Source organism: Mangifera indica, unplaced genomic scaffold (assembly GCF_011075055.1).
Source record: "Mangifera indica cultivar Alphonso unplaced genomic scaffold, CATAS_Mindica_2.1 Un_0013, whole genome shotgun sequence".
Classification (NCBI taxonomy): domain Eukaryota; kingdom Viridiplantae; phylum Streptophyta; class Magnoliopsida; order Sapindales; family Anacardiaceae; genus Mangifera; species Mangifera indica.
In genome coordinates, this window is record NW_025401105.1 from 327,335 (window position 1) to 339,870 (window position 12,536).

The window sequence follows — 12,536 nt, forward strand, 5'->3', positions numbered from 1 at the left end:
ACTAATAAGTATACTAATAACAACGTATCATTATGTGATTAAATTATTTTAAATTAAAAATAAAATAAAATCTAATTATATAGTGATATATTTTTATTAGAACTTCATACATAAATTAATTCTCATTATTAATGCACACAAGCTTAATTACGAAAAATAATGCTGACCTAGGGGTGTTAATAACAGTTCTTAAACCTCAGGGAGGCAAGAAAACAATCCTTTCGAAAATTTTCTCAGGTAGCAATTAAAAGGTCCCTATAATTATGTTTTAGTTCAAATGTCCCCCAAAAAATACAGCTTTTGCTGTTTAACCGGGCTAATCATAAAAATAACTGAAATACCGATAAGCATGACCAGAGTAAAAAAAACAGAGGCACTGTTCCCTTGCTGACTGCCTCCTCGCCTGTCGCTCTCTCTTTAAAAACCTACCAGCCGCCATCGTTTCTTCGCCTCCCTTCTCGTCATCATATCTTCGTCTTCTTCCTCCATCATAACTCTCAGTAAGCATTAGGGTTTCATCTGCAATGGCAACTCTTTTCTCTACCATTCAACCCACTTTTCTTCCATCAAAATCCACTGTGTTTTCTTCATCAAATCCTTCTCCTCTTCTCTTTCATTACACCCCCAAACCCTTCTTCAAAACTTCGATTTCTTGCTCCCTTAGCCACTCCACACGCCCTCCTTACATCCCCCACCGCGTCTCCGAACCCAACTACGTCCGCATCTTCGACACCACCCTCCGCGATGGCGAGCAGTCCCCCGGCGCTAGTTTGACGTCAAAGGAGAAACTCGACATCGCGCGCCAGCTAGCGAAATTGGGCGTGGACATCATTGAGGCGGGGTTTCCGGCTGCATCCAAGGATGACTTCGAGGCGGTGAGGATGATCGCTAAGGAGGTGGGGAACGCCGTCTCAAACGACGGTTATGTGCCGGTGATTTGCGGGCTATCGCGGTGTAATGAGAGGGATATAAAGACGGCGTGGGATGCCGTGAAGTATGCGGAACGGCCCCGTATTCACACGTTTATTGCGACGAGTGGTATTCATATGAAGTATAAACTAAGGAAGAGTAAAGCGGAGGTTGTTGAAATTGCGAGAAGTATGGTTAAGTTTGCGAGGAGTTTGGGTTGTGAAGATGTTCAGTTTAGTCCTGAAGATGCTGGAAGGTTAAATTTTTTTAACGCTTTTAGTAATAGAAAACTTTTTTTAAATTTAAAAAAATTAAAATTGGGTAAGATTTTTTTTTTTTTAACACTAATTTAGTAATGGAATCAAACTCCTTTTCAAAGGCCTTTTTTTTTTTAGTGAGCAGGATGATGGCGAGTAAAATTGTTCATGTATGGTTTGGTTCTAAGAGGAGGCTAAAACCAGCCACGTTTTCTTTGTTTTTCTCTCTTTTCCTATTCTAAATTTGACTTACCCAGTAGTGAAATTCTTTTATCCAAATTGTTTGAGCATTGGGATCGGTTATCACTTCACTGAATATAAAATTTTGAAATGTGGATTTGATGTTCTGAGTCGATCTCAGCTTTTGTGATTCTGGACGCAAAGATCTTGATTTCAATTCGCTTGTCTTGAAACAACTGTACATTAGTTCTTTATCGTTTGAGTTACCTATTGTGAATTACTGACTGTGATTTTTTTTTTTGTGAATGATTTTATGTCTTTTTTTTTTGTTGATGTTAGTGGTGAAATGATTTTTAATGTTATATTTGGGTCATTAAACCAGATAGTTTGGTGGGAATCTCTTGAGTTATGTAAGTGGGCTAATTTTATTTCGGCTGTAAGTATTCTGTATATGTGGTAATATAATTTTTTTTAAGTGAGAAGTAGAGATATTTTTTTAATTGAGTAGTTTGTTGAGAATTTAGTGATTTGTTCTCTGGTATTTGTAATGACTGGCACCTTTAGTTTTTTGAATATACTGGTTCCTTTTGATGCATATTTTGGTGTTAAAAAATTTATTCTAAATTAGAAAGAAAGATTATGGTTCTGATTTTCAGAAAGGCCGAAGTAATTTACAAGTCAAAACCTTCAGTATTTTTGAATATACTGACTACTCTCTCTGCTTATTGTGGTGTCAAAGAATATATTCTAAAGTAAGTTGTGTGGCTTGGATTTTTAGATGAGTAACTTAAGAGCAAGAAAATTGTGATTTCAGTCAAGTGTTCAGCTGAGAGGAGTAATGTAAACTTATTTTACTTTTTCTGAAACATATTAATATTATTAACATAATTAATGACTCATTTAAAGTTCCTTTCTTTTGTGTTTTTTTCTTCTTTTCTGCTAAGAAACTAAAGAACTTCTTTGTTATTGAAAAGCTTCCTGTAAACATGGTGATGCATGTTTGTTATTTTCTATTCTTTGAGAGTGATTTCACTTATTCTTTTTTCGAATATACCAGATCTGAGAGGGAATTTTTGTATGAGATCTTGGGTGAAGTTATTAAGGCCGGGGCTACCACACTTAACATACCAGATACTGTTGGTATAACCGTGCCAAATGAATTTGGACAATTGATTGCTGACATAAAAGCCAATACCCCTGGAATCGAAAACGTTATTATTTCAACACATTGCCATAATGATCTTGGACTTTCTACTGCCAACGCTATAGCTGTATGTTGTAATTTTTTTTTTTTAAACTGAATACATGGGGCACCATGATAAATTGCACTCACACCTCAGTTCATATAAATTCAGGGGGCATTTGCAGGTGCTAGACAACTGGAAGTAACAATTAATGGCATTGGTGAGAGAGCTGGAAATACTTCATTAGAGGAGGTCAGTACATTACTTCATACAATAATTTGAAAATTTCTCAGATTTTTTTTTAATTAATAATAATTAGTCTCATTTTATGGAAGAAAAATATGTAGGTAATATATGCAATGTTGTAAAAGGAAAATCATTACCATTTATATTAGATGTTATAAAAATAAAAGAAAAAATACATATGTGTTAAATAATTGCGGAAGAAACTGTTAGGCTTAGCTGAGAGTTACTGTTTACATTTCCAATTTATTGAGATGGCCTACTGATCAGGTTCATACTTGGTCCGTCTTGCCAACAGGAAGAGGAAGGGTTTTTTGTCTTTTAACTGATTATGGGCTTTCAGTGAAGGTTGCTTTACTCAGATTTAACATAAAGAAGCAGGTCAACTTAAATAAGTTGACTAAGATACTTCAAGCTATGACTAATGAATAATTCATTGGCAGACCAAAATTTGATGCTCCAGAATGCATGTGCTTTATATTAATCAGGCACTCAGTGACTTAAAACATTTGGTAAATTGGGCTGGTCAATGCCTTACAAGATTTCTACATAATCATGATTGGCTCGAAAAATTTATTTATAATTCTCCTTGTGGTATGCCATAATTTATGAATCCATCATCCAAAAACTACTCTAAACAGTCAAACCTTCCTATTCTGTTTCTTCTTTTACCTAATTGGGTTGTTGCAGAACTCTAGATATCGAGTTTTTTGTCCTTTTGTGAGGGGGAGGGGAGGGGAGGGAGAGAGGGGGAGAGAGAGGTAATGGTTATCATTTTCTTCATCAAATAGCATTTATATGGCTATCTGAGTATATTTAATCAAATTTTGTGCCATTCAAATATACTTATTTTACTAGCATTGAAAGCATTTTATTCTTGCTTCTTCTTCCTTCTTATATTTTTCTCTCCTCCTAATTTCTTTTTTTTTTAAATAGTTTTTTTCATTTTTTTTTCAACTTATTTACTTATTTTGATATCTGTCCTGTAGGTTGTAATGGCCCTTAAATGTCGTGGTGAGCATGTTTTGGGAGGTCTCTACTCTGGAATCAATACTAAACACATTGTTATGTCAAGCAAGATGGTATTTTTTTTCAAAACATGACTTGAACCTATTTTTCTTGTTAATAAAAGGGTTTAAATTATATGTCTAACTTATTTGCTTGATAATTTAGGTAGAAGAGTATACTGGGCTGCATGTGCAGCCACACAAAGCTATTGTTGGAGCTAATGCTTTCGCTCATGAAAGTGGTATCCATCAGGTTTGCGTTATTTAACTTTCTTCATGAAAAAAATTGTTATACTTGCTGTCTCATTATATTTATGACCCACCCTCGTTTGTCTTCTGCATGATAGCTCAATTGTGTCTGCTTTATTAATTGACTTGGTCTTTAATATTTGGGCTATATACCAGGTCAATTATAAGTTGTTACAAGCACAACATAGCTTATACTTAATATATGTAGAGCCATTTGTGTCCTTGCATTTCATTTTGCTCATTTAGTTAACAACCACAAACTTCTTATACCTATGAAGTTTGCTTTGTGGAAGATTTGCGTTGTATTTAGGTAAGGTATCTTAAAAATTTTTCGCCATTGTAGGATGGAATGCTAAAACATAAAGGTACATATGAAATTATTTCCCCTGAAGACATAGGACTTGAACGATCCAATGAAGTTGGTATTGTCCTTGGAAAGCTTAGGTATGGTTTTTAACTCATCAAATGCTTAATTTTTCTTTTGGGTTGTAGATATTTTTTGTAATTTTTTTTTTTCCAATTGTTGAAAAGTATATCTTAGTTTTTTAATGTTTGAAAAGAATATATGTTACAAGTATTTAGTATTTTATTAATACAGGATTGCAAATGTAACCATGATTAGAATTTCCATCATTAATTGTTATTCGGCAGATGTAGGTTTGACAAACTCTTGAAAATAGCAGTCTGCACTTGGCTTTAGTGAAACTGTTTAAGAATTGACAGTAGTTCATTACTTTGATGAATCATATAGGATCTTGAGATAGCTTAACATATATCTCACACTTACTTTTAACACTTTACTTCCTAGCTTAAAGGTGGTAAACTAGATTTGAAATGCTAAATTTGGTGAGGTAAAATTGCACCCATAAGAAATATTCTTAAAAATTTCAGTGTCATGCATTCCATTCCTTTTATTCTCCAATGGAAATGAAAAAATTGATCTATATAGGTTTCCCTTGTTTTAGCATTTAAATACACTTCTTTGTTAGCTGGTTTAGGCTCTCATAAATGGGCAATCAAGGATTGTAAGATATTAGCCTCTTTGTATGAGAAGATAAGACTGCATCTCTTGATTTTGTGCCTGTTGTACTTGGCTTTGTATTTTATTGAATTGGGTGTTACTATAGATATTTTCTTGTTCTTGGCTTCTTTATGCATTAACTTTTTTTCGTTTTTATATCTCATGTAACTATTTTCTTATACCAAAAAATTGTGTTACAGTGGACGCCATGCTTTGAAAGACCGTCTGAAAGAAGTAAACAAGGATTTAGATTTCTGTAAGGTTTGATTAAATCATCTTTCACTTTCTGATTATGGATTAACACTTTTTACTGCCTTTTTTTCAGCTTGGTTATGAGCTTGATGATCAGCAGCTTGGAAATATATTCTGGCGTTTCAAAACTGTAGCTGAACAGAAAAAGGTTACATTTTAACTCATGATAAGATCTGAGTGGCTTGCTTTTATAATTGAGTCTGTCATATATTATTTATGCAAATGTTTGCTGGTGGTTGCACGATTTGTAGTTTTGCATTGTAGAATTGGTTTATTTTAAGACAGCAACTTCTATATTTCAAGACTAGAAAAAAGTGTTATTTGAGGCTTTATAATAATTACAGGGGAGCAAGTTTGCCTCGTGGCAAAGAAAGTGGATCATTTCTGCAAAGCTGCACATGTAGATGCAAACTTGTTTCTATTTTTTTTTCTTAATAAATACTTACTGTCATCTCTTTTTTATGGTGTTTCAGAGAGTTACTGATGCAGACTTAATTGCATTGGTATCAGATGAAGTTTTTCAGCCAGAAGTTGTCTGGAAGCTTCTTGATTTACAGGTAAATTTATCTGTTGTTTCCTCATTTTGTTTGATTGCATTTTTGTCGTAAAAGTATTTTTTCTCAATTGGTTGGTCCTAGTAAAGAGGAATAAATTGATAGATGATGATTAGAGCAACATCTAGATATGTTGAATGATTGTTGAGCATATCAAAGAAGCAGCAAATCAAGGAGATGACAAAATTTGAAATTCTAATTACGATATGAACCTTGGGAAAACCACACTAAAAAGTAACTTTTGAGATTGGAGGGTCCAAAGATGTATAAACCCGTACCAAGTCATACTTTTCGATGTGAGATTCAAGTCCTATACCTTATAGTTGAGATCGTAAATTATCATCAACCTCCTTCTAGGATTGAGTTGATATCACTAACCCTATGAGTATAAAAATACTAACTCACCTCCTTTGGGGTTTAATGAACTCTGTGTTAGTCTCCCCTAAGCTCAATTAACAAATGACAATGATAGAAAAATAAAGGATACATTGTGTGATTCCTTCTCTTAGAGCCTTGGAAAAATATATTTATTTTGGAGTCTCTTTTACCCTATGTTTTGCTGCTCATGAATTCTTTCAATAATATATCAGGCTATTGTCTTTAGTCTCCAAAGAAAATGAGATTCATGTTTGTGCTTAATCTCAAATGGGCTTCTAATGTGGGCTTGTAAAAGGGCTGAGTGGGCATAAGGTTAAGGCACATTATGGGATTCAATGCCTTGGATGCCCTTCTTGCCATCAACCACTTTGAAATATTCATTTCAAGCTTGAAGTTTTAAAGACATGCCATGAATTTGTGAAATTGCTCCTGTGACTTGTTTGACACTGGCTGCCAAAGTGAAGGAAAAGCATGTGGCCCCCTTCTTTTGGACTTGATTTGCAAATCTATGTGTTTGTTAAAATGTCACTTCTCAACTCCTTTGTGTGTTCTTGAAATTGTTATTCATTTTTTTTAATAGAGGATCTTGTATTGTGCTACTTTTTTAAAATGGTATTTTGTGCTTGTGTTTATTTTTATGCTTCAATGTTATTTGGTAATAAATTTTGGGTGTTGGCATTATTGAACTTGGTATTTAATCATGGGTGTAAGGATTTGAGTCATATTTAGGTGGAAGAATCAAAGGATGTTTTCTAAGCTAAGACCATCCAGGGAATGAAGCTTTTAATGCTGTCTAATCTCTTCAATGACACCAATTTCTTACTTTCTGCTGTGAAAACCCAAATGATTTATAGGCTTTGGCATCATCAGTTCTTCATCACCTTGCCCTCAGTTAAATAGAAGCTTAGTCTATGTTCAGAAGATGCAATTTCCTTTAGTGAATTGTGCTTTTGTATATTTGCTTAACAGTCTGTATTAACTGGTGCTTGGAAATATATGTTATAGTATCTTCTTACAATTTATAGTATACATTGGAGAAGAAAAAATTCAGCCTATACTAAGCAAATTATTTTACCATTGACATGTTATTTGGACTAGAGAAATAAATCTGGGCAGCTAGGAAGCACTCAAGGGAAGTTATGAAATATGGGCAGTCATGAAATGGGCCAGTGTAAAAGAGAGATTGAGGATAAAGAGAAGGGAAGAAAATTTTAACAAATTGCTAATGGTTTCCAGCACCTCAGATGGCTGGAATTGGGTGACTTTGGCTCTTTGAGTTACCGATGTTTGTGTATTTGTTGTGTTGTTTGCTATTTCTTGGTTAAAATTGGCTGAATTCCTGATAGAAAGAGAGATTAAGGACGAAGAGAGGGGAAGAAAATTTCGGTTTATGCAACTTAGTTGTGGGCAGCTTTAGGACTGATTAGGCAGGTTTTCAGTGTCTTGAATGTTTGGAATTGGGAGGTCCCGGCTCCTCAGAATAGTTGATTTATACTTGTAAATACTCTTTTATCTATAAAATCGTTTATGTTTGTTTATTCATTGTGTTGTTTGTTGTTTTTTGGTTTAAATTCATTCCTAGCTAGGGCTGGACTCAAACCAAGCTGGATTGGTATCAAAAGCCCTTTTGGCTTGAATTCATTTAGTAGTTTTTTTTTCATATTTATGGGGTCTTTGTGATAATAACCGTAATAAAAATAGTAGTTGAACTGTTATTATTGTTTCATCCTCTTGTTTCCATGTCTAATTGTTTTTATTCTAGATTTAGCCATCTATGAGTTAATGTGATCAAGGCAATTTCATAAGATTCTGTATTTTTCACCCAACGAGCAGGTTACCTGTGGAACTCTGGGTCTTTCTACAGCAACTGTTAAGCTCATTGGTGCTGATGGGAAAGAGCATGTTGCATGTTCTGTTGGAACTGGGCCTGTTGATTCTGCTTACAAAGCTGTCGATCTCATCGTGAAGGTTTGATTTTAGTAATTTTTTCAACTATATGAGTCTTGGGTATCGTATCTATCTTGTATCTACCTAAACTGTAATTTAAGATGTCGGTGTGAACATTCTTTCTGGCTGTGTGTATTTGTAAGGTATTCTGTGTAACTTCTGGAAAACAAAAAACAATGAAATTAGGGTTTTTTTTTTTTTTTAATTTTATTTGAGTTGAGATGAATATGAGCTCTTGATACTTTACAGGAACCAGTGACTCTTCTCGAGTATTCAATGAATGCGGTTACTGAAGGCATTGATGCAATAGCCACCACTCGTGTTCTAATTCGTGGAGACAGAAATCCCACATCAACTAATGCTCTAACCGGTGACACGGTTCAACGAACCTTCAGGTATTGGATTTACTAGTTGTTGGTTTCTCCTAGTTGGTGTATTCATTCTTCTACCAGGTGATTCATACCGCTTAACTATTTTTCTTCTTCCGAACTCAGTGGAACCGGTGCAGGAATGGATATTGTTGTCTCCAGTGTCAAGGCATATGTTGCTGCTCTAAACAAGATGCTAGGCTTTCAAGATAAGTTGCCGTCAAACGTTTCTGAAGAAAAACAAACTCCCGTGGCTGCTTGAAAAGATACAGAAATTTCCCAGATGCGTTTGGAAATAGGATCAAGCCTCCTTGTTGCTGTGTTAAATTTTTGTGCAAGCGTGGAGCGAAGCTACCTTGCACTTGGGGCACGGGTGAAATCTTATAAGGTTTCAACCCAAAGGTACATCAGTTTGTTTATAAGCCTAGACATTGGTAGTGAGTTTGGTATAATTTACATTTTGGTTTAATCTAGTTATCACTTGTGAAGAACTCAAAAACATTTTCTAGATCAAAAATAAATTTGATCTTTAAGTTGGAGGCCACAATGTACACTTTTCTACTCATAGTTATATGCTTATAAAATAGGATTGAAGTTGAGTTCAAACGGATGAATGAGCTTGTTTTCATGAAATAAATGAGTTTGAGTCGGTCTAATTATTTGAATTTAGGTTGGTTCAAATTTAGTTTAGTGTTCATTTGATTTCTAGTCAAGTTTGAGTTTCAGCTAATTGATTTCAAATTGACTTTTTTAGATTCGAATCAATTTTGAAATAAAGCTTGATCGGCTTCAGAGCATATCTAATCCAACCCTAATGTAAATAAAAATAAGAAAGAATGGAATATTATGGGGCAAATAATCTAATAATTTGGATTTTACAGCCATTTATGATGATAGATTGCTTCTACATAAAGCAAGAAGGAAAACCAATGAACAAAAATAATGAAGAAGTTGAAAATGAATCATATTTGATGGGGACATAAGACATGCCTTTAGAATAAAAAATATTTTGAGATGGGCAGTTTTCATATCATCAACAACCAACTTTTCTATGAGAATTCCCATGTAAAATGGATGGAGGAAAACCAGGAAAATAAAAAAAGCAAAGTAAAAAAAATAAAAATAAAAATAAAAATAAAAATAAATTTAAGTGGTCCACTTGGTGAAGACCAATGGTATTTATTTTCTTGTATAAAAGTTGTTTCAGCCTTCCAACGTGTTTCCAACAATTGCACAAGTCTCCTATGTGGCTGGCCTGAAACATGTTTCTCCCTTTAATTTTTGGACTTAAATTTGAGGGCATGAGATGTATAAATTCAGTTTTGAATGAGATTAATATAACATTTACTAAATAATTTAACTTACTCATACAAAATGACACTTTCAAATATAATTAAATAATTGTAAATTATAAATAAAGTAAATCAGATAATTTAGTTACATTAAAACATGTTATATTGTATAAATAAATTATTAAAATAAGTTAGTAAATGTAGAATTATTTTTCGAAGGGCAAAGGACTATTTCCCACTTAAGTTTTGATGCAAATACAAATGTATACCCTCGCTAGATCAAAAACCAAAATATCTATTTATGAAATAACTTCTATTAAAATTTTCAGCTATAAATAAAAGTAAAATCGTTATTTTACTATTAACTCTAAAATCCTAACTTTCACCCCCTAGATTTGAAAAACTAATACTTTACCCCATTCTCAAAGTTTGAAAAGTTAACATTTCACTTCTACGGTTTCATTTCTTCCCCCCCATTCTCCAACGACCTTTCTTCGGCCAACCTCCCTTGCCAGCGCACCCTCTCACGTCTTAGACAACAGCACAATGATGAAGTTACCACGATAAGGGAAATTATAAAAAATAGGCAAAACTAGGGGGGTTTAAGTGAAATTGTCCAAAAAATTCAGATTAAAGCAAAAATGCCCAACTTTTGTAAAATGTCGAAACTACCCATATATAAGCCTAGCAAATTTCCACTGTCTCCACTGTGAAATCACTGTTCAAAAACAGGGGAAAATTCGAAATTTTCCCCTGTCCCCTGTCCCACTGTCATTGCATTGTCGATCGGATTTCCAATGCTTTTCGTGGTTTCCGGCAACTGAAAATGGCACAGCACGTTATAATATCTTCTGTCATCTCGTTTGAATCAAGTTATTGTTCATATTATTCAGATTTGAGTGAGATTTTACAGTTTAGGGTTTAGGGTTTCGATTTTGAACAATGCTTGAAATGTTTTGATTCTTGGTTAATTTCGTTGAATTGGTTGAGGGGTTTTGTGTTATAGCCTATGTAAATTTGATTTGTGTTGAAATTAGAGGTCGAAATGACGAATTTTGGCTGAAAAGCCCTTTTGAAACATTCGACAGTCCGACAGTGGAACAGTGTTTCCCATTGTCGGACGATTTCTCCCATTGTTGACAGTGGGTTAGGGGGCTTACTTAGTGTTTTCAAAATATTAGGGAGTTGTGTGAGAGTCCTCATTCTACTATAGACTTTTTTGAAATTTGCCATGTGACAGTGGGCTGTTGGGTGGAAATTAACTTTTTTAAAACTATAGGGTTTATATGAGATAGATTTTGAACAACCATAACTTTTGATCCGGGAGGAGTTACAGGGCCTATAATATATCAACGCGAAGCTCGTTTTGAGCTCTATAACGACAACCAGCTTTGCCTGTTGCACTGAATTTGGAGGCCAAAATAAAACTGTTTCAATGTGTATTATGCAGTTTTATTATTTTCTCAAATTTAAGATTTTCGGTTTTTATGATTTTGAGTTTGTTTGTGACCGGACTAGACTTTTTTCATATGTAATTTTCGAATTTGATATTTGTAATTATGATGTGCTTTTTTAGACATGTTTTACGATGTAATTACGAAATTTTTGATCGATTTTTTGGTTTTCTCATTCATAAACTATTTGAACATGTAGTTTTATAAATTTAGATCTTTTTTTTAGATTTTCAAGTAATTTTTTTATTCATAACATGTTATTCGAGTCTATATATCCTAAAACGATAAAATTTGAAAAAACGGAACTGAAATTCGAATTCTAAAAGTTGAAACACCCTAGAATGACAACAATTGAAAAATTCTTCAGAAATTTGGAAAATACGAATTGATATATCGTAAAACAGTGAAATTTGAAAAAACGAAACTGAAATTCTAATTCTAAAAGTTGAAACACTCTAGAATGACAACAATTGAAAAATTCTTCAGAAATTTGGAAAATACGAATTGATATATCGTAAAACAGTGAAATTCGAAAAAATGAAACTGAAATTCTAATTCTAAAAGTTGAAATACCCTAGAATGACAACAATTGAAAAATTTTTCAGAAATTTGAAAAATACGAATTGATATATTGTAAAACGATGTAATTCAAAAAAACGGAACTGAAATTCGAATTCTAAAAGTTGAAATACCCTAGAATGACAACAATAAAAAAATTCTTCGCAAATTTGAAAAATACGAGTCGATATATCGTAAAACGGTGAAATTTAAAAAAACGGAACTGAAATTCGAATTCTAAAAATTGAAATACCCTAGAATGACAACAATCAAAATATTCTTTGAAAATTTGAAAAATACGAATCGATATATCGTAAAACGATAAAATTCGAATTCTAATAGTTAAAATACCTAGAATGACAATAATAAAAAAATTCTTCAGAAATCTAGAAAATACGAGTCTATATATCATAAAACGGTGAAATTCGAAAAAACCTAAAATTTTATTTATAATGCTCCTACAATGTTTAATATAAAAATGCCCCCTAATTTTAATAACATTTTATTTAACCCCTCAATTATCTATTCCTACAATTTCATTGAGAAATTTATAATGCTCTTATAATGTTTAATATCAAAATGTCCCTCTAATTTTAATAAAATTTCATTTAACCCCTCATAATGAGTGATGAGGGTTTATATAAATAAGGGGAAGGGTAATTTTGGTATTTTAGAAAAAGTCA

General features: G+C 33.2%; 1 protein-coding gene across 1 annotated transcript; it reads left to right on the forward strand.

Moving 5' to 3' along the window:
* Positions 1 to 370: 370 nt before the first annotated feature.
* On the forward strand, positions 371 to 9,159 carry LOC123205722 (2-isopropylmalate synthase 1, chloroplastic-like). Its single transcript, XM_044622745.1, has 12 exons — positions 371 to 1,165; positions 2,404 to 2,617; positions 2,702 to 2,782; positions 3,763 to 3,855; positions 3,947 to 4,033; positions 4,373 to 4,473; positions 5,251 to 5,284; positions 5,376 to 5,450; positions 5,776 to 5,859; positions 8,068 to 8,202; positions 8,431 to 8,576; positions 8,676 to 9,159. Exons 1-12 carry the CDS (start codon positions 525 to 527, stop codon positions 8,809 to 8,811), a joined length of 1,827 nt encoding a protein of 608 aa, XP_044478680.1. The 5' UTR covers positions 371 to 524; the 3' UTR covers positions 8,812 to 9,159.
* Positions 9,160 to 12,536: the final 3,377 nt, after the last annotated feature.

Bases quoted from the DNA above. Each gene is read 5' to 3' on its own strand.
- LOC123205722 (XM_044622745.1), top strand. From the start codon at position 525: ATGGCAACTCTTTTCTCTACCATTCAACCCACTTTTCTTCCATCAAAA. The intron at 2,618-2,701 runs GTATGTTGTAAT...ATATAAATTCAG, and splicing joins CTACTGCCAACGCTATAGCT to GGGGCATTTGCAGGTGCTAG. The intron at 5,451-5,775 runs GTTACATTTTAA...ATGGTGTTTCAG, and splicing joins CTGTAGCTGAACAGAAAAAG to AGAGTTACTGATGCAGACTT.